Source organism: Chlorocebus sabaeus, chromosome 22 (genome assembly GCF_047675955.1).
Source record: "Chlorocebus sabaeus isolate Y175 chromosome 22, mChlSab1.0.hap1, whole genome shotgun sequence".
In the NCBI taxonomy this organism is placed as follows: Eukaryota; Metazoa; Chordata; class Mammalia; order Primates; family Cercopithecidae; genus Chlorocebus; species Chlorocebus sabaeus.
This window is the reverse complement of record NC_132925.1, coordinates 49838965-49859910: the sequence shown is the minus strand read 5'-3', so window position 1 is coordinate 49859910 and position 20946 is coordinate 49838965. Positions and strand designations below refer to the sequence as shown.

General features: G+C 43.5%; 1 protein-coding gene across 3 annotated transcripts in view; it reads left to right on the top strand.

Annotated features, from left to right (window-relative positions):
* C22H3orf20 (chromosome 22 C3orf20 homolog) overlaps positions 1–20946 on the top strand; it is an 82838-nt gene that overhangs the window by 28613 nt on the left and 33279 nt on the right. For all 3 annotated transcript variants that reach the window (XM_007985331.3, XM_073009827.1, XM_073009826.1), the window contains 5 exons: positions 332–484; positions 1598–1718; positions 7899–8030; positions 13872–13995; positions 15460–15712. In XM_007985331.3, coding sequence (XP_007983522.1) covers positions 332–484; positions 1598–1718; positions 7899–8030; positions 13872–13995; positions 15460–15712 — 783 coding nt within the window. The remainder of the gene's footprint in view (positions 1–331; positions 485–1597; positions 1719–7898; positions 8031–13871; positions 13996–15459; positions 15713–20946) is intronic.

Genomic DNA, 20946 nt, shown 5'->3' with positions numbered 1-20946 from the left:
TGGGACTTTTTAGGTTTTATACTTAAAGTTCCATGTCTCAGGAAACCCATTAGACCCAGGGGGACCCTACTTATCTGTGAGAGGAAGATAATACTACCTACCACAAGGTGGTTGTGAGAAAATAGAAAGAAGATACAGAAAAACAGCTAAGTCATCGTTGGGTCCCATAATCATATAATTGTTACTTATGCACAATGCAAGGAGGGTGTTTGAAGATGGAGAATGATGCACCAAATAGCTACCACTTTGACTTGTGGACTTGCTTCAATGGGACAGCTGAGAGCAGAACCAGGGGGGTTTTCTGTTAGTTCTACCTGAACATTTCTGCCAGCTATCCCTCTGGAAACATCGCTATATGTCAGATCCCCACATGCTGCAGAGGGAGAACCATCACTTGCCTCTTTAATGACATACCTGGCTTCTCCTTGCTGGCCCTATTCAATGCTGAAGGTCAGGGCTGTGTTCACTACAACCTAAAAACCAGGTAAGTAGACTGGGAGAGTACTAGTCTCGCGGAAGTACCTCTGAGGGTGATGGAGGGAGGACTGAAGTGGTGACTAAGAGTCCCTGGTTAAAGAAGAATCCAGGCGGTGTCCAGAGGTCTAGTAAGGCAGTGAGGCAGGGCTGAGGCTGTTTCTGCAGGGACATAGGAACTTTAAGGCTCAGCCTTTCCTTGCTGTGTCTATGTCACAGCCAATGAGAAGGACACCTTCCCAAGTCCTACTCCACTTGGTTCCCCAGAGCACTAAGATCTTGATTGTTTGTTATATTAATGGAAGAATTCTTTAGTGAAAAAAATGTTTTGTACCAGGAGTGGACGGAGAGGCATGAACACGCTACTTCTGTGGCATCTTTTAAGAGAAGTGCATATTCTTGCCAGCCAAAGGTTGATATTGTCTGGCTTTTCTTTTTTGTTTTGTTTTTGTTTTTGTTTTGAGACAGGGTCTTGCTCTCACTCTGTCACCCAGGTTGAAGTGCAGTGGTATGATTATAGCTCACTGCAGCCTCGAACTCCTGGGCTCAGGTGATCCTTTCACCTCAGCCTCCTGGGTTAGCTGGGACTACAGACATGCACCACAATGCCTAAATAATTTTTTTAACTTTTTGTAGAGACAGGGTCTCACTGTGTTAACCAGGATGATCTCAAACTCCTGGCCTCAAACAGTCCTCCTGCCTCAGCCCCTCGAAGTGCTGGGATGACAGGCATAAGCCACCAGGTCTGGATTTGCCTGACTTTTCGTAAGGAACTGTTTTTGGAAGAAATGACTTACTTTTATGTTATAGGTATTCCAGTTCCCATCTTGGTGCCTGTTATACACTTGGGCTACTAGGCAACAGAGCACAAATCCCATTTCTTCCCCTCTTGCATTTAGCCTGAGCCTTCATCATCTCTCTCAGAATGGGCTCCTCCAGTAGCATCAACAGGTGTTAAGGGGCTTCAGACCATAGCAAGTGGGGAAAGTGAGGCTGCCTGCAGGACTCCACCATTCCTCCAGCCTGGGACTGAGTCTTACAGACCTGCCTGCTCATAGCCTGCAGTGATGAGAGCTTCCTTCAGGGGCCCAGTGGCAGCTACTCACTTCTGTATCTCTCCTAGTTGCCCATATGTCTTAATCTTGGATGAGGAAGGTGGGACCACCAATGACCAGCAGGGCTATGTAGTCCACAAATGGAGCTGGACTTCCAGGACAGAGACTCTGCTTTCCCTGGAATACAAGGTAGGGATGAGCAGCACAGGTTGGGCGGCAGTGAGCATCACTGTCACAGGGAGGGCCTTGGCATCTTGCCATGCCCTGCCTAGCATTAAAAGCCCAGGGCTACCCATAAGACAGGAATCCTGCCCTGAAGGAGCTCATAATCTTATTCAGAGGTTCCCAAGTTGGTGGATGATGGTCCAGGTTGGCTGAAGGGAACTTTTCACCAGCCTAAACTATTGGCTGCTTTACAGACATTTCTTGGTAATATCCTTCCTGTGTAATTTTTTATTATTAATATTATTCTATTTTTACTGTTAAAATATGTTTTATGAAGTCACGGTTATAGTAGTTGATAGCTTTATTTTTAATGCCTATGTGTGGCAATAATAAAAATTAGCAATTCTATATTGGTCTCTTCAGTTTTTGTTTTTATAACTTTATTATCTACAAAATAAAACAATCTAGAAGTCAAAAGTGACTGATAGATACAAACTCTTTTCATTCATTTGGCTGTTCAGATAATTATTCACCAAATATTTATTAAATAACAAATAATAAAGAGGGCTGAATTATTAATAATATATTAATAAACTTATTAATAAATCAACTAAGTATGCTTGTCACTTATCTGTGGCAGAGTTCCTCATCATTGACACTAATGACATTTTGAGATGGATACTTCTTTGGTGTAACTGTGCATTGTAGGATGTTTAGCATCCCACTAGATTCCAGTAGTATCCCCTTCTCCAGTTGTGACAACCAAAAATATCTTCAGGCATCACCAAATGTAGCCTCTGGGGGGCAAAACTGCCCCTAGTTGAGAATCACCAATCAGAGGATGGAAGGAGAAACAAAACTTATCAAGGAACTCAGAAGTCTAAGGGAGTAATAAGAACACAGATTAGACACAGATAAGGACTGTGAGAGAAGGGCAAGTGCTGGGATTCAGAGAAAGATCACAGAACATAGCATCCGCTCAAGCTGGCCTGAGAGAAAAGCCCCACAGTAAGGTTGCGGACACAAGCACTCGGAGTGCATGGGAGGGCTCCAGCCCCCTACCCTTAGTCTCCTGTTTCTTGTCCTCTTGGTTCATCCTCTACACTGGCCACTGACTCTCCTTATGCTCTGATTCCTCAGACCACACATCTGCTCGGGAATATTCACTCCCTTGAACATGTCTCACCTTTCCTACTCCTTTGGCCTGAAATCCACCCCCTCCTCTCTTTGCCAGTGCAAATGGCCTCCCAAATTCCTTCAAAGCCCTGCCCAGACTCCCCTCCTTTGTGGCATCCCATCCCACACCCATTTCTATCTTCCCACAGTGCACACAGTTTGGATGAGTCACTTGGTAATTAATGTCAGGAAGAGGTTCTCGTCTCTGGCTGCGTATCACCTCTGGGACTTTTTATAAAATAAAGATCCCAGACACAGCCCCAGAGCAACCCTGACTCAGTTGGTATATTAGGAGTTTTGGATTTCTGTGGTTTTCGCAAACATTTCTGAGGCGTGGCCAGGTCTGAGATCCCCAGTCTAGGGGTGTGTTGTGTTGTTTACTTAATGTTTAACTTTTCATAGCTGTATGAAAAGTTTATAATCCAAGATTAGAAATCACTTGAAGGCAGGCATCATAAGTTGTGTGTTAGTGTGGCCAAGCAGAGAACTGTGATAAGAATTTGAGGAGCTAAGTAATAATGCCAAATTGCCAGACTGTGGCTGTGCAACTTTGCAAAAACCTTTCAGCTTCTCTGAGTCTCAGTTGTCTCATCTATACAAAGTGGGTCACCAGAACTGCCTTCCGGCCTCATGGTACTTTCATGAGAAGAAATGAAATAATGGAGGAGAAAGTGCTTTGACGTCAGTAAAGTGTTTTAGTAATGCATTTTAGTTCACTGTTATATATTTCCTGGAGCTGCATGCAGAAAAGCACAATAGAGGCATGTGAAGTCAGGAGTGGCCTGGAAAAGAAGGTGGCCCTGGGGTTGTAGCATGGGGGTGAGTGTATGTGATTCACATAGAGAGGAGGAGGAGGCAAAAATCTTCTAAGTAGTGGGAGCAGAATCTGCAAAGGTTGAAGTTGGGACTAAATGTGTAATTTTTAAGAGGTCACAAGTGCTTCTTGTGAAAGACAGGTGGAGCAAGAGGTATGTATGGTGTCAGGTGGAGGCGGGAGGCACTGGATGTCAGGCTGGGGAGTTTGCATGCTGTCTTGGAGGCTGCAGGGGCCAATTTGTTTTTACCCAGATGTTTACTATTTCCATTGTTCTTCATTACTCTTTGAGGATCCAGGTTTCCCTCTGGTACCATTTCTCTTCAGCCGGAAGAACTTCCTTTGGCTTTCTTGAAGTGCGTATCTTCTGGCAATGTATTCTCTGTTTTCTTTCATGATAAAAATAAAACTCTTTATTAAAGGATATTTTTGCTGGATATGATTCTGGGATGATTTTTATTTTCTTTCAGCATTTTAAAGATGTTCCACTGTGTCTATCTTCCATCGTTTATAAGAAGTCTGTAGTTATTCAAGCCACTGTTTATTTTCTTTACCTGCTTGCAAGATTTTCTCTTTTCTTTGGTTTTCTAAGTTTAACTGATACATTTAGGTATAGTTGTCTTCATATTTATTCCATTTACTGAGCTTCTTGAGTCTGTAAATCCATTTAAATTTGTTTCATCAAATTTGGGGAATCTTCTAAATCTTCTTTAGAAAAAAAACCTGCTCCAATCTTTCTCCTTTTCTTCTGAGACTCCAGTTATGTCTATTTTAGACCTTTTGATATTGTCCCAGGGGTTCCTGAAGCTCTCTTATGTTGTTGTTATTTACATTATTTTTCTCTTTACTTTTGAGATTGGGTAATTTCTCTTGATCTGTCTTCAAGTTCAGTGAATTTATTCTGTCATCTCCATTCTACTATTACGATAATAATATAATAATTTAAAATTTCAGTTTTACATATTTTCAGCTCTAGAATTTCCACTTAGTTACTTTTATATTTTTTATTTCTCTGCTGAGATTTCATATTTTATAATTTCTTACAAGTACATTTTCCTTACCTCATCTAATGTAGTTAAATTAGTGTTTTAAAGTCCTTGTCTGAAAATTTCAATGTGTGGGTGTTATCAGACAGAGTTGGCCTCTGTTGATTATCTGTTGCTTTGAGAACAGCTCACATTTCACTGGTTCTTCACATATTGAATAATTTTGGACTGTAGGTGGACATTATGAATGTTACATAGTGGAGTGTCTGAATTCTGGTGTATTTCTCTGAAGAGTGTTGATATTCTTGTTTTAATAGGCAGTAAACTTGGTTAGACTGAAACCACAAACTTTGTTTCACTTGCAGAAGCTCACATCTCAGTTCAGTTTTTATGTTTGTTTGTTTGTTTCTTCAACCATAAGGTGTCTTGAGTCTTCCCTGCTCAAGCATGGTTCATGGATCAGCCAGAGACAGGGACAGTTTATACACAGAATTCTGGCCTCTCCTTCTCTGGTGCTATCCTTTCTGGAATTCTTTCTACAGTTTCCCATGACTGTGGTTGCTCCAGGTTCCATCCTCTGGGTTCTTCAGGCCAGAAAGATGGTGGAGTTTGGCCATGACAGTGGCCTGCCTTCAGGCTAAAGCTATGAAACAAAACCTGATCCCATGCTGCTCCTTTCTTTTAAATTTTGACTCCTCTTCAAAGTCTGCCTGCATTTGTTCACTCTTCATAGCCTTTGGGTCATTGCTTTTTCTTTTTAACTTTTTCAAGCTTATAGTTATCTATGAGGAAGGCAGCCTGTCAGACACTGACTCAGCTATACTGGGAGTAGAACCAGCTGGTTAATTTTTAAGCTGAGGGCTGAAATGCTCAGTCTAGCAGTTTTGGTTGACTGGAGAGAGACCAGTGGGTGGACTAGTGGAGAGACTAGTTGTGGAGTTACTAGCTAGACCCAACAGCATTAAAAATAGTGGCAATATTTTTTAAAGGGGTCATTTCAATAAAAGAACTCAGTGGTGCACAGGCATGGCCTGTAAGGAATAGATGAAAGGAAGAGAGAATTGTAGATGACTCCATGATGGATTATGTGTCTGGGTGGAAACAGAGAAGTTTCTGAGAGGATCAGTGACCAAAATGATTTTAGACGTACTGATTTGGTTCAGTGGCCATATCTCTCTGGGCTACTGTGACATGGACCCTGACCTAGGGCGAGAGATTGGGGATAATGGATAAGTGTAATGGGCTGGCTAATGAACTCTCAAGAAGACAAGTCTGTGGTTTGTAGAGCTGCCATACTTGGGCGTTTGGGGGAGAGAAAGAGAAACCATCCAGGGGGCAAAGATAATAAATAAAAGCGATACTATGCTAAGCTATGAAATCTGCTGAAATTGACTAACCATCCTATGAGAAAATTTCATGGGATAAAACTTTTTACTTTTACCTTACTTTTTACTATTATTGTCCCCAGGGTCAGAGAAGCTAACCAATGTGTCTAGAATTGCCTAACTGGTAAATGGCAATGCTGGGATTTGACCCCTGCTCAACTGCTAAGCTTGAGCTCCCAACCACAGCTCTATACTACATCTCTCTAGAAGGAGGATAAGAGAGAGGAAGGTTTCTTTCTTTCTCCCTTTTTTTTTTTTTTTTTTTTGAGACAGAGTTTCACTCTGTCGCCCAGGCTGGAGTGCAGTGGCGTGATCTCAGCTCACTCACTGCAAGCTCCGCCTCCCGGGTTCACGCCATTCTCCTGCCTCAGCCTCCTGAGTAGCTGGGACTACAGGTGCCCACCACCATGCCTGGCTAATTTTTTTGTATTTTTAGTAGAGACGGGGTTTCACCGTGTTAGCCAGGATGGTCTCAATTTCCTGACCTCGTGATCTGCCCACCTCGGCCTCCCAAAGTGCTGGGATTACAGGTGTGAGCCACCGTGCCCGGCTGAGGGTTTCTTTTAAGTGAGAGTGATCAAGTTTGAAGATGTCAAAAGACTTGGCAAGTCACAGTTCAGTGCTTTCAGGGTGCTGGAGGGAACTAGTCTCCAGGCTGCAGGGTGTGAGGAAGAAACTCAGAAGTAAGGAAGTTAAGTGTAGACCCCGGGGTAAGCAACTGAAATAGTAGAAGGAAATGGAAGGAGCAAAGCAGAGAGTGGTTTTGTTTTGTTTTGTTTTTGGTTCAGAGGCATCCTGAGGGTACTTGTAGGTAAAAGGATATTGTAGGTCAGGGACATTGAAGACTGAGAGAAGCACAGCAGTGTAGGGCTGCACACTCTGAGGCTCTCCGGGAGGGTCCCTGTGTATAAATTGTGCTCTGCACATGCAAATTGTTCAACAGCCTTAAATGTGAGTTGCTCTACCTTGCCCTGACAATATCTGCTCATGCTGGGCATAGGCTTTAATGGCTTACAAAGCCACTTCCACCGTTTTTATCTCATTTGATCCTGATAATAGCCATTCAGTCATTTCATGTGGAAGAAGTTAAGATTCAGCGAAGCTAACTGGCTTGTTATCAGGACGCAAAACTGGGACTCACCTGTAGACCACAGAACTCTCAGTAAGGAGTGAGTTGTTATAAGGGTAACTCATTCCCCCCCAATCTCCAATCTGGTACTGCTTAAAGGAAATCCCACTCTTTTGGAAGTGATGATAAAGAGTAGCTGCCCCTTTTCCACCCATCTTTGGCTCCTCCTCAGGGGAAGAGTAATGACATATTTGTTGACTTTAGGGGAAGGGGCTGAGTATATGTGGCCCAGTCCCTCTGGGTCCTATTTGACATCTTCCCACCCATCTGCAGAGGGCTTTCCAGTGCTTCCTGCCAAGTGGTCACCTTCCTACCGCTGTAGGACAAGAGTCATAGTCAGACCTGATGCCTGAGTGGACACATCTGTCTGATTCAGGGATAAAGGGTTACCCTCTGATCCAAGCTGCATTCCCAATTCATCTTTACCAGAACTGAAGCTGATTCATCTGCCGGTCACAGTGGGTTTCATGCTTGAGTTGGAAAGGGAAGGAGCAGGAATAAGAAAGCATCATTTACTTTTTCAGTGGGTCACCCAGGGGAGCCTGGAATTGTTCTCTCTTCTCCATGAAGCTGAATTCTAACATAAGAACTGGAAAGCTCTTACAAATCTTCTGCCCCAAGCCAACAGGGGCTTTGTGCTTCGTGGTGGGTCAGGAAGGGGTGGCTGGGGCCGTAGAAGCAGGGATTCTCTGAGTACTGCTTCTTCATCTACAGGTGAATGAGGAAATGAAGCTAAAGGTGCTGGGACAGGACTCCATCACGGTCACCTTCACCTCCCTGAATGAGACAGTAACACTTGCTGTGTCGGCAAACAACTGTCCTCATGGAATGGCATATGACAAACGGGTAAGGCAAGGCAGACCAGGCACCCCGCCCTGACCCCTGGGCATCTCAACGTGGGTTGCTTTTTCACATTTCAGGGCTTTTGCCCTTACTCCCCATCATCCTCCCATGCAAGGCCCTGCCTCTTCCTCTGCCATTATTCACTGCCTACTCTTAGTATCCCCTTCTCTGTGAAACTTCTTATATCAATTAAGAGTCTCCCAGTTGTAAGTGACAGAATCCAGTGTGGACTAGCTTAAGCATGAAAAAAAAATTAGTGGCTCAATAAACTGAGAAGTCTGTCAATATGCACTTTCAGGCATGGCTGGATCCAGGTCCTGAAATGATTCCACCAGATCTTCCCATCTCTTGGCTCTGCTTTCCTCTTTGTTGGCTTCCTTCTCGAGGAGTTTTTTTCCTGTTGATGACAAGATGACCATGAACATCTCTGGGCTATTATTATACCAGCTTTAGTGCCCCTGGAAGAAGAAGGACTTTTCTTTCCTACACACTCCAGTAGAAATGCCAGCATCAACACTCATTGGCTCTATTAACTGCCCATATGTGAAACATTTCCTGTGGCCAGGCGTATGTATTGCTCCCATTGGCCAAGCTTGAGGCTCATGTCCATCCTGGGGCCAAGGTGTAAGATTACTCTCAAATGAACCACCTGGGCAAAGGATAAGGCAGAAGAGTTTCCCTAAAGGAAAATCAAAGTGCTGTTACCAGAAGAAGAAATGATGCTGAGTAGAATAACTACCAGTGCATGTTGATGACCTTCTCTACGACCCTCTTCCCATCCCAAGTAGAGTTAGTCTCTCCCTCTGCTCAGCCCCGCTGGCAGTGACAACCTCCATTCTAGACTCCTTTATTTTCAAGTCTATCTGCCCCACAAATTGAAAATTCCCTGTGATTCCCTCTGATGTCTGTTGTCCCAGGGTCCCCAGCATGAGGACTACTTCAAATTAAGTCTTTACCAAATATTTTTTGGGTGGATGAGAATACTGTGGTGACTGGGAGTCCAATTCTTCCATTCAGTGGGTCATCATGGATCCTACTGTGTATCTGGTGAGGTCAAGGCAACATCAGGGAGAGAGGTGGAGAGGATTAAGAGGACATAGTCCCTATACCCTGAGTATATATCCCGAAAGAGAACACTTGACGTCAACACAAGATGGGGGTAACCAAAGCTCAGGTGGGTAGAGCAGACTATTTGAGCTCCCCACAGGGCACTCTGCCCACTAAGGGAAGGCTCCTAGAAGCAAAAGCAGGGTGACCACACTTCTCAATTTGACTAGAGCCAGTCCCAGTTTATACCGGAGCAATTACACACCTGGAGCAATTGTAAACGGCACTGTGTGTCCCCCTCAAAAGTGTCCTGGTTTGGATGATAGATTGTATGATCATCCCGAGCAAGAAGCTCTTAAGCTGTGTGGGCACTTGCCACTGTATGCCACAAGCTGACAGATGCTCAAAGCTGGCAGAGCCCAGCAAGGGCAACCAACCCAATATCCAATAAGGACATAGGGTGTGGGCATTTGTTAAGGGTCTCCTTTGTTACTCCTGGAGGAAAACATTGCATCTGCTTTTTTCCCCCCACTACATTTTCATTCCAGCAGCATTTCACCTTCATTAATCCATTAACAAATTCAGTAAACATTTATTATCACCTGCAGCAGGCCAAGTTGGCTGCTGGAGATGTAGAAATAAAGAAGTCTCATTCCCTCTAAACTCTGAAATACTCTCAATATATTGGAAGGGGCAAAAGCATGGGCACCAATTATCATCTAGCTTGACTCTTGTGTGCCAGAGGGTCGTGTGGAATCTGGTAGGAAAGGAGAAGAGGAAGCACTGGAGAAACGCAGGTACCTGTGAATCCGGCATGCATTGGTTACTTCAAAGAGCAAACTACCGGCAAGAATTTGAGTCCATTTGGGCTGAGATGAACGATCTTGCTTATTGATGCATCTGCCCTGTCAATTTGGTTCCACACTCTCACCATGAAAGGCCATCGGTTCTATTCTATTCTATTCTATTCTATTCTATTCTATTCTATTCTATTCTATTGTTATTTAATTGAGACCAAGCCTTGTCTGTCACCCAGGCTAGAGTGCAGTGGTGCAATCTTGGCTCACTGCAGCCTCTGCCTCCCAGGTTCAAGCAATCCTCATGCCCTCAGGCTCCCGAGCAGCCGGGATTACAGGTGCGCACCACCACGCCAGCTCATTTTTGTATTTTTAGTAGAGACAGGGTTTCACCATGTTGGCCAGGCTGGTCTCAAACTCCTGACCTCAAATGATCCACCCACCTCAGCTTCCCAAAGTGCTGGGATTACAGGCGTGAGCCACCGTGCCTGGCCAGAAAAAGTTATTGTTAAGTGATTAAGTATGCACTGGGTACAAAGTCACCTATCTATGTTTCTTGGAAACCTTTTTAGATTGCATTTTAAAAGTGTGAATCTACTTTTCTTATCAAAGGCAATGGATATTAGAAAATTATTTATTCTCATAAAATTGCAGCAATGCTTCATTTTTCTGGCAACCTCTTGTCTGATTATCTCTGAAATTTGGAATGCAGCTGAGAACCAAGATATAAGCAATTCAAGACCCCCATGAGCAGCTGAGAGAAATCACTCTCAGTCTGTGTACCCAACAAGCCCCTTAGGCCTAGAAAAGCCCCTAGGAATTCAAGTCTTATTTTCTTACCTTAAAGCAACCTCCTCAAGATGGAATTAGAAGTCTAGAGCTGTGCTGTCCAATATTGTAGCCATGAGTCACACATGGCGATTGAGCCCTTGAAATGTGACAAGTCCAAATGGAGATGGGCTCTTCATGGAAACGCACACTGCATTTCAAAGACTTAGTGCTGGCCAGGCACGGTGGCTCACGCCTGTAATCCCAGCACTTTGGGAGGCCAAGGTGGATGGATCACGAGGTCAGCAGATGGAGACCATCCTGGCTAATACGGTGAAACCCTGTCTCTACTAAAAATACAAAAAATTAGCCAGGTGTGATGGCGGGCACCTGTAGTCCCAGCCACTGGAGAGGTTGAGGCAGAAGAATGGCGTGAACCCGGGAGGCGGAGCTTGCAGTGAGTGGAGATCGAGCCACTGCACTCCAGCCTGGGCAACAGAGTGAGACTCCATCTCTAAAAAAAAAAGAAAGAAAGAAAGAAAGAAAAAAGATTTAGTGTGAATTGAGAATGTAAAATTTCTCAATAATTGACTATTTTGATGATATGTTGATATAACCTTATTTTTGATATACTGATTTAAATCAATAGATAATTAGAATTAATTTTCCCTTTTAAAAATGTTTTTAATGTGGCTACTAGGACCGTTTTCAACTACACGTGTAGCTCACATTATATTTCTAGTGGAGCATGCTGAGCTAGAAAGTAGAGTCTCTATTAAGGGAAGCTTATCAAGGCATGGTTTGACAGTGCAGTAGAAGACTGGGAGGTTATTTAAAATGACACAGTAATTCAAAGGCATAATTGTCTTAAGGAAATGTAACATAGGGACAAACAGACCAATACACTGAGACAGATTCTGAAAACAGTGCTGCATTATAGAAAGCTGAAGCAGATGTTGACCAAGATTGACTTGCCAAAAAAATAATTCTGATCATAACCTCTTTTGAGAGTGCAAGCATGTGTATTATGTATGACAACTTTCTAACAAGATAAACAGAAACAATGAGTAAATATGTTTTCTTGTGGGTAATGGGATTTCCAAATGTTGCCCTTAACCACATGGTTAAGCATCTCAGGATATTTTACATGAAATCCTGAGGCTTAGAAAATTAGCTTATCTTGGATTCTTGGACCGTGAGAGCTGCAGGGAGCTTCCAAGAAAATGTGCTGAGTGTTGGGGCTGGCAGAAGGCCTCGGCTAGGAAGAGGCCATAAGGCCTTGGGCCAGTCCCTTCCCTGTCTGGGTCTCAGTTTTCTCATCTGTGTGGTGATGCATAAGGGCCCACCCTGCTTTAACACACCCCTACTTTTACAGTCCATTCAGTTCCATCTGTGGGTATTTATTTGGGGTCGGTGATCACTCGTTAGCAAAACCATGGTCGCCCTGTAAGGCTGGAGGTGGGGCCGGGAGCAGCCTCCTCCCTCGAAGTCCCTGTCACTGAGAAGCTTGTTAAATGTCTTCCCCAGACACCCATTGCCCTGGAAAGAGCCACCCATCAGAGAGACAGGCAGAATAGCGGTCCCAGCTTTTACAGCCCTGAGGCCTGGCTCCTCACTAAATATTTCCATCAAGGCAGCACTTAGGAAGCGAGACAACAGCCTCTGTTTAAATGCTTTATTAGCCCAGTGTGCCACCACCTCAGGTCCTTTTTGGAAAGAGGCTGGGTATAAATTTCAAATAAATAAATAAATAAGATGAGTGCAGAAGCAGCAACTGGGGCCAAGAATCAGAAGAATGGTTGAGGCTTTGCCATTTGTTGGGGACATCCTTCATAGATTTCCTGCCTGCAGCATAAAGAACTCATGGGCTGACTTTGTTGTTCATCAGGAAATCTGATACTGCTCACCCCACTCTTGCCACTTGAGGCTTAAATTCCACAGGAGAAATGCTTTTTCCTACCTTCTCTGTGTTACGTGGGAGATGTAGAGATGATAGATCTTCCTCTCAAGGAGCTAAATGAGTTTAGGGACAAAGGAAGTGAAAAAAAAAAAAATGAACAGGACCCAGGGCAGAAAGGACAGGAAGGGACACGTGTGGAAGTTCAGCAGAGGGAGCAGTTGCTGTTGGCTGAGGAAATCGGAAGGCTTCCTAGAGAGAAAGACCGAATATAACTACCTCTGGAATCTGGGCCTGATTTTGCAGTGCCACTGACATGCCCCAGCTGTTCAGAGCAGGTCTTAGGTTGAATCTCCTGGAAAACCCAACCTAAGTGTAGTAGAAGACTGAGAGGTTATTTAAAATGACGCAGTAATTCAAAGAGCATAACTGTCTTAAGGAAATGTAACATAGGGATAAACAGACCAATACACTGAGGCAGATTCTGAAAACAGTGCTGCATTATAGAAAGCCGAAGCAGATGTTGACCAAGACTGTGAAATGGAGCCAAGTATGCAGGAGTTTACTGGGGACTGCTCTTGGGAACAGCCCCTTTGAGGGTCTGAAGGAAGGCAGAGAGAGAGGGCAGCCATGGCAGAGTCCTCAGCAATCCCGTGGGGAGCCCTGGAGCCAGAATGATCCTTCAGCGTAATCCCAAATGAAAGTAAGAGGCCTGGGCCTTTGTGGCCTGCAATGACCAGTCAGCCTCTGTAACCTTGGCCAGAGGCAGGCTCTCAGCTGGGCACTGTCAGCAGCCACTGTTTTGACAGCTGGAGGGATGAAGGGGCTCCTGGGGGATGCACCGCAGCATCCATTGCAGAGGGAGGCCGGCAGAGAAAGCTCTGCAGAGGGCTTTATCGTCCACTTACTCATGAATGCAATAGCATTTACTGAGCGCCTGCGTGACAAGCACTCAGACACACAGGAGACCAAGACTCGGTCCCTTCCCTCCAGAAGCTTGCAGTCTAGTGGGAAGACAGGCTCAAACACAGCTATCACTTGGCAAAGTGCTAACTTCCGTCTTCAAGCTGCATTGAGCATGATGAGAGTCCAAGGCAAGAAGCAGTTCTTCCCAGTCGAATCAGGGAAAACCCTCCAAGGAGAGGCCATGAGTCGGGCCTGGGCCTGTGTGCAGGAACTCACTGGGCTGAGAGGGAGAGAGGTGTGTTGCAGGTAGGGGTTGGGGGCGGGCAATAGCACATCCTCTGAACCAGAGCAAGTGTTAGTTATCCTGGGCTAGGCAGCTGGCTCCTCGAGGGGCGGGTGACACCTGCCCCCTCCTTTGCCTCTCTGCAGCTGAACCGCAGAATCAGCAACATGGACGACAAGGTGCACAAGATGAACCGAGCCCTGGCTGAGATCAAGAAGCGGTTTCAGAAGACAGTAACTCAGTTCATTAACTCTGTCTTGCTGGCCGCAGGTAAGGAGGCTGAAAGGTGGGCGAAGGCCTATCTGCTGGCTTCCGCAGTCCTGAGATTCCAGCAGGTCATCTCAAGGGACAGACCTTTACTTTACCGCCCATTCCATCTTCAGTCTGAGTCTTCAGGGAAGTAGGCATGGCAGAGATATTTCCCCATTTCAGGTGGGATCATTGGGCTCAGGTGACTTAAGGCCACACAGCTAGGAATAGTGACGTGGGCCCACTTGCATTTCTGAGCTCTCTCCCGGAGTGTCTTGTACATCTCCATGAGATTGTCTTATTTTCCTGGGTTTCTCAGTGGCTGGCTGTGTCCCTCTTGGTCCCCACCCCACATCTACATTCACCTTTAGCTCCGTCTCACATATCACCCATCATCCATTTGGAGCCCCTGCTCCTCCCTTCTGTTTGTGGATCTCAGAAGAGAAAAATGCAGTCACCTCTCTAGGCTGTCCCTGTTAGGCCCACAGAGATCCCCCAAGGCCAGTGTGGGGGGCCTCAGGACCCTTCCACCTCTGAGCCCCTCTACGGACTGCTGATGGCCCTGGGAACAAGGATACATTGACCCCTATTCTGTGCCACCCCCTGGCTGGGCATGGAGGGGCTGTGCTTCCTCCACTGCCTCTCTGGGGAGTTTCTCCTTGTCCCCAGAGACTTCGATCGCCCCTTCTCTGGGAAGCCTTCCTTGACTTCCCTAGCAGAATGGGTCACACCTCCTTTGGGCTCCCATAGCACTTAATTATTTATTTTTTCTTTTTTTTCCAACCACATGAAAGAAAGGATCCCACAGCACTTTGTACATGTTCTAATTATACATCTTACTACTTAGCATTGTGACTATGTCCCCCATCCTGCTCCCCCACTCGGAATTTCCGGAGGCTAGGAATTCTGTCTTGGGGTGCCTCTGCATGCTCAGCACCTACATTTGAGAAATGCTGGTGAGTGAAGAGATGAGAGGTACCTGGCCTTAGAAGTTTTCCAGTCTAGTAGGGAAAGCAAGACACGGATATAAATAAATACAATATAACCAAGAAAGTAGATAGAATTGACTTAAAGCTGGAGACACAGGGAACAACACTCTCGAGGAAGAAACAGCATGGCCCAGGAATGTATTGTGTAGTTAGCCTTTACATTCGGTGCTGGGGAGGACACACACAGGCTGAATGGAACAGGCCCCAGCATGGGTGGGGAGAGTGAGATTGAAGCTAGGTGTCTTGAAGAATGAGTACGAAAGGAGACCTATTCATTCTTACATTCTTACAACCCAACATTTGGCAGTGTCACTGATGAGTGTGCTGGGACAGGAGCACTGTACTGGACAGCAGAGGGGAGGTGCCGGAGAATCATTGAGAGCGGAGGGGAGGAGATGGGGGTGAGCCAAGGTGCACTTAGATGTTTCCAGTGTGGGACCAGGGACAGAGGAGTCCTGGCCATGAAGGGAAAATGACAGCAGTGTCTTTTTAACAGGTCTGTTTACCATTGAATATCCCACCAAAAAGGAAGAGGCAGAATTTGTTCGGTTCAAGATGAAATCTGGAACTCATCCCGAGCGGCTCCCCAAGCTAAATTTATACTCAGGAGAAAATCTTTTACGATCTCCGTCAGGCCAACTGGAATCCTCAATTGCAGAGACTTTGAAGGATGAGCCTGAGTCTGCTTCTGTGAGCCCAGTTTGGAAGAAGACCACCAAAATCCACACCAAAGCCAAGGTCACCTCCAGGTTGGCTTGGTCCTTCACGTCTTCCACAGCATCGGGTGTTGTGATGGGCAGTGGGCACAGGATAGTGAACCCAACAGGTGGGGCCCCTCTCTTTTGGAGCTTAAATACCAAGAGCAAGTAAAGCGAGGAGATAAACACATGAACAAATGAAATAATTTTAGGCAGCGATAAGGACTAGGAAGGAAAGAATCGGAGTAAGGGGTTAGGGCAGGGATTGGCTATGGACCAAATTTGGCCCAGTTACCAATTTTTGTGGGTGAGCTAAGAATGGTTTTTATATTTTTAAGTGCTTGAAGGAGAAAAAAAAATCAAAAGATTTCATGACAGGGGAAATGATATAAAAATTTAAACGTCGGTATCCATAAATAAGGTTTTCTGGGAACATGGCTACACCCACTCATTCACATATCATCTACAGCCGCTTCCTCGTGACAGTGGACACACTGAGGTCAGGCCTGAAAAGCCTCAGGTATTCACTATCTGGCTCTCTATAGAAGATGTTGCCTGGCATCTGGGATAGAGAGTGGCTGGAAAGTGCGGTGGGATGGACTGTGGTAGAGGGTGAGGGAAGACAGTTCGGAGATTATATTGAAACCCAGATGCAAAGGATGATAAACAGGTGGCCAGGAACAGATATGGGGAAGGAACACCAGGCCAAGGGCCCAGCAAGTCCAAAGACACTGAGACAGGAGTGAGGTTGGTATGCATGAGAGAGTAAGAAGGCTAGTGAGGCTGGAGTGTGGTGAAGAAGGGGATAACGATGAGAATTAAGGACCAAGATGTAGGCAGGAGTTTGGTCATGTAGTCTTGATAGTGTTATGGAAGGCTATTCCATAAGGAAGTGACGTCATCAGATTTATCTTTTTTTTTTTTTTTTTTTTTTTCAGACAGATTCTCGCTCTGTCACCCAGGCTGGAGTGTAGTGGCATGATCTCAGCTCACCGCAACCTCTGTCTCCTGGGTTCTCCTGCCTCAGCTTCCTTAGTGCTGGGACAACAGGCATGCGCCACCACGCCTGCCTAATTTTTGTGTTTTTAGTAGAGACAGGGTTTTGCCATGTTGGCAAGGCTGGTCTCGAACTCCTGACCTCATGTGATCCACCCATCTGGGCTCCCAAAGTGCTGGGATTATAGGCGTGAGCCAGTGCACCCAGCTTGGGATTTATCTCTTTTTAACTTTAAAAAAGTATTAAAATATTTTTCATGTTTTAACTTTTTAAAAAATGTAAAATGCATACAGAAAAATGAGCAAATCCTAAGTGTGTAGCTCAATTAATATCACGAAGTAAACATATCCTATAACCACCAAGTCAAGAAATAGAGCATTACCAGCTCCTTAGAAGCCCCTTTTTATCCCATCCAAATGACCAGTCTCGCGTTCCTTCCCAGGTGGCAGATTGCTAACACCAGAGATTAGTTTTTATTGTTTTCTAAAACCTGATTAAAATAGATCTCTTTGGTGTGTTGTCTTTGGTGTCTGGCGTCTTTGTCTCAACATTATGATTGTGAGATGTGTGCATGTTATGTATAGCAATAGTTTCTTCTTTTTCATTACTTTATAATAATCGATTGTAAATACACCAGAAAGTATGCATTCTATGTTAATGAATATTTGGTTGTTTTGGTAATAGCAAACTGTGCCACTATTGATTGGCATACTCAGTGAAATTGCTGTCACTGAGTATGTGTATGTTCAGCTTCTAGTACAGACTGTCCGTTTTCCGCCATGGTGGTTTTACGTTCTGCTCCCACCAGCAGTGTTTCTGAGAGTTCAGTTGCTCCACATCTTCACCAGTGCTTGGTATGGTCAATCATTTTAATATAGCCATTCTGTAATAATGAAATGTGTTGTCTTAGTGATGAAATAGTTTTTTATTTGCATTTCCCTGATGACTATAGAGGCTGAGCACCCTCCATTGTTCACTGACAGTTTTAAATACAGCAGTCCTTCTTATCCTTGGGATACTTTCCAAGACCCACAGTGGATGCCTGAAACTGTGAACAGTACCAAACCCTATATATACTCTGTTTTTCACTATACATACGTACACCACAGTGAAGATGCAGGACAATTCCATCAACCCCCAACCAAGAGAAAGAAATTCCCTTATGCTGTTCCTTTGTAGTCAAACCCTTCCCTCACCCTTAATCCCTGAAAACCACTAATCTGTTCTTTGTAGATATAGTTTTGCATTTTCCAGAATGTCATGTAAATGTAATTATACTGTATACAGCCTTTTGAATCTATCTTCTTTAACTTAGTGTAATACATGCAGGATTCATCCATATTGTTACATGGATCAACGGTTCATTTCTTTTTATTGCTGAGTAGTGTTCTGTCTCAGGGGGTGCCAACGCCACCCCCACATTCAGAGATTTACTAGGACCCATGAGACTTATTATATAGTTGTATTCCTGGATAAGGTTTATTATAGTGAAAGGATACATGATATGATCAGCAAAGGAAAAAGCTACAGGTAGAATCTGAAGGACACAGGTATGTCTTCTGGTATACAGTGAGAGGACACACCTAGCATGCTCCTTTCTCTAGCAGAAAAAAAATGCAGTAACATGTGCAATGTTTCTGCTAAGGAAGCCCACTGGGGACCAAAACCCAGGCTTTTTAGTGGTTACTGGTCGCATAGGCACCCTAAGCCTAGCAACTAGCAAAATTCCAGGCTGCCAGAAGGAAAACCGGTGTTCAGCGTAAATCACATTGTTTGCAGTCTAGGCATAGAGCAGGGTGCCAAGTTCCCAGACACCAGCCAAGGGCTAATGTTGTAAAGAAGTTTGTCTAAAGATAACAGCCTCAAGCCTTGTAATGTTAATTTTTTTCTGTATATAATACATGACATGGATGGGCAAAATTTGTTTATCCATTCAACCACTGAAAGACATTTGGATTGTTTTCAGCTTTCTCTGATTATGATAAAACTGCTATAAATACTCATGAGCAGGCTTTTATGTGAGCCTAAGTTTTCATTTCACTTAGGTAAATACTTAAGAGCTAGATTGCCTGGTTTTATAGTAAATGCCTGTTTAACTTTGTAAGAATGCCAGCTGTGAAAGTAGCTGTACCATTATCCATGTCCACCAACAATGTATGAGAGTTCCAGTTGCTCCAAATCTTTGTTAGCACTTGGTATTGTTGGGGTTTGTTTTTTGTTGTTTTTGGTTTTTTTGCCATTCAATAGACATGCGGTAATATCCCATTATCATTTGAATTTGTATTTCCCTATAAACTAAAGTTGTTGAGCATCTTTTCATGGTTTATTTACCATTCATATATTTTCTTTGGGGAAGTATCCAAATCTTTTGCACATTTCAAAATTGGATTGTTTTCTTATTGTGAGTTTTGAGAGTTCTTTATTCTGAGTATAAGTCTTTTATCAGATATGTGACTTGAAATATTTTCTTCAGTCTTTGACTTAATTTTTTTTTTATTCTCTTAACAGTGTAATTGCAGAGTAAAATGTATTTGGATGAAGTCTGATTGAAATGGGTTTTTTCTTTTCTGGATTGTGATTTGTTGTCATGTCTAAAAACCCTTTGTTTAACCCAGTGTTTCTCAACCAGAGATGAGTTTGCCCCATGGGGGACATTTGACAATGTTTGGAACCTTTTTTTATTATCATGACTAGGGAGGGGGCGCTACTGCCATCTAGTGAGTTGAGGACAGAGATGCTGCTAAACATCCAGCAATACACAAAACAGCTCCACATAACAAAGAATTATGACGTTCAAAATGTCGATAGTGCCAAGATTGAGAATTCCTGGCCTAACCCAATGTCACAAAAATTTCTCCTATGTTTTCTTCTAAAAGCTTATTATAGTTTATGTTTTAGGTCTGTGATCCATTTTGAGTTAATTTTTATATAAGGTATGAAGTATGAATTGAAGTTTGTTTGTTTTACATATGGATAGTCAGTTGTTCCAACAGTTTTTTTTTTTAAGATAAATTTCTCCATTAAGTTATCTTTGCACCTTTGGGTCTCTTTCTAGACTCTGTTTTGTTAATATGGTGAATTACTTTGATTTCAAATGTTGAACCAGTCTTGCATTCCTGGGATAAACTCCACTTGATCATAATGTATTATTCTTTTTCTGTATTGCTGGATTCAATTTGCTAGTATCTTGTTGAAGAATTTTTCATCTATACTCATAACGGTTATTGGTCTGTAGTTTTCGTTTCTTGTAATGTTTTTGTCCATTGAGACAAGCATATAATTTTCCTCCTTTATTCTATTATTGTGGTGAATTATGTTGATATTAATATGGATATATTTCAGATGTTCAACCAATCTTATATTCCTGACATAAACTCAACTTGGTTATGATATATTTCCTTTTTATGTATATTTCCTTCTAGATTTGATTTGCTACTACTTTAGGAGTTTTTGCATCTGTGCTTATAAGACAGACTGGTCAATAATTTTTCCTTTCTTGTCATGTTATGGTCAGAAGTATTTCTTCTTTATCTATTATCTAGTGGACTTTATGTACATATGGATTATTTCTTCCCTAAATATTTGATAGAATTTGCCAGTGAAGTCACCTCTTCCTGGGATTTTCTTTCAGCGGAAGTTTTCAATTAAAATTTTCATTTTTAGTAGATATAGGACTATTCAGATTTCTTTTTGTGTTTATTATAAGTTGGATTTTTCTAGGAATTTACCGTTTTATCTAAATGTTTAAATATGTTGAAGTTTTTTTTTTTTTAAGATGGAGTCTCGCTCTGTCGCCAGGCTGGAGTGCAATAGCGCCATCTTGGCTCAGGGCAACCTCTGCCTCCCGGGTTCAAGCAATTCTCTTGCCTCAGCCCCCCAAGTAGCTGGGATTGCAGGCATGTAGCACCATACCCAGCTAATTTTTCTATTTTAGTAGAGACAGGGTTTCACCATGTTGACCAGGATGGTCTTGATCTCCTGACTTCATGATCCGCCCGCCTTGGCCTCCCAAAGTGCTGGGATTACAGGCATGAGCCACCATGCCCGGCCTATGTTGAAGTTTTTAAAAAGATCCTCTTGCAATATTTTAAATGACTATGTTGCTCTCTAGTGATACCCTCTTTTACACTACTAGTGTTAATTATTTTTGCCATTTTTCTTCTCTCGTTGATTAGTCCCAGGATTTATTGATTTATTAGTGTTTCCAAAGAACCAAATTTTAATTGTGTTGATCTTCTCATACGTTTGTCTTATTATTTCATTAACTTTTACTCTTATATTTATTATT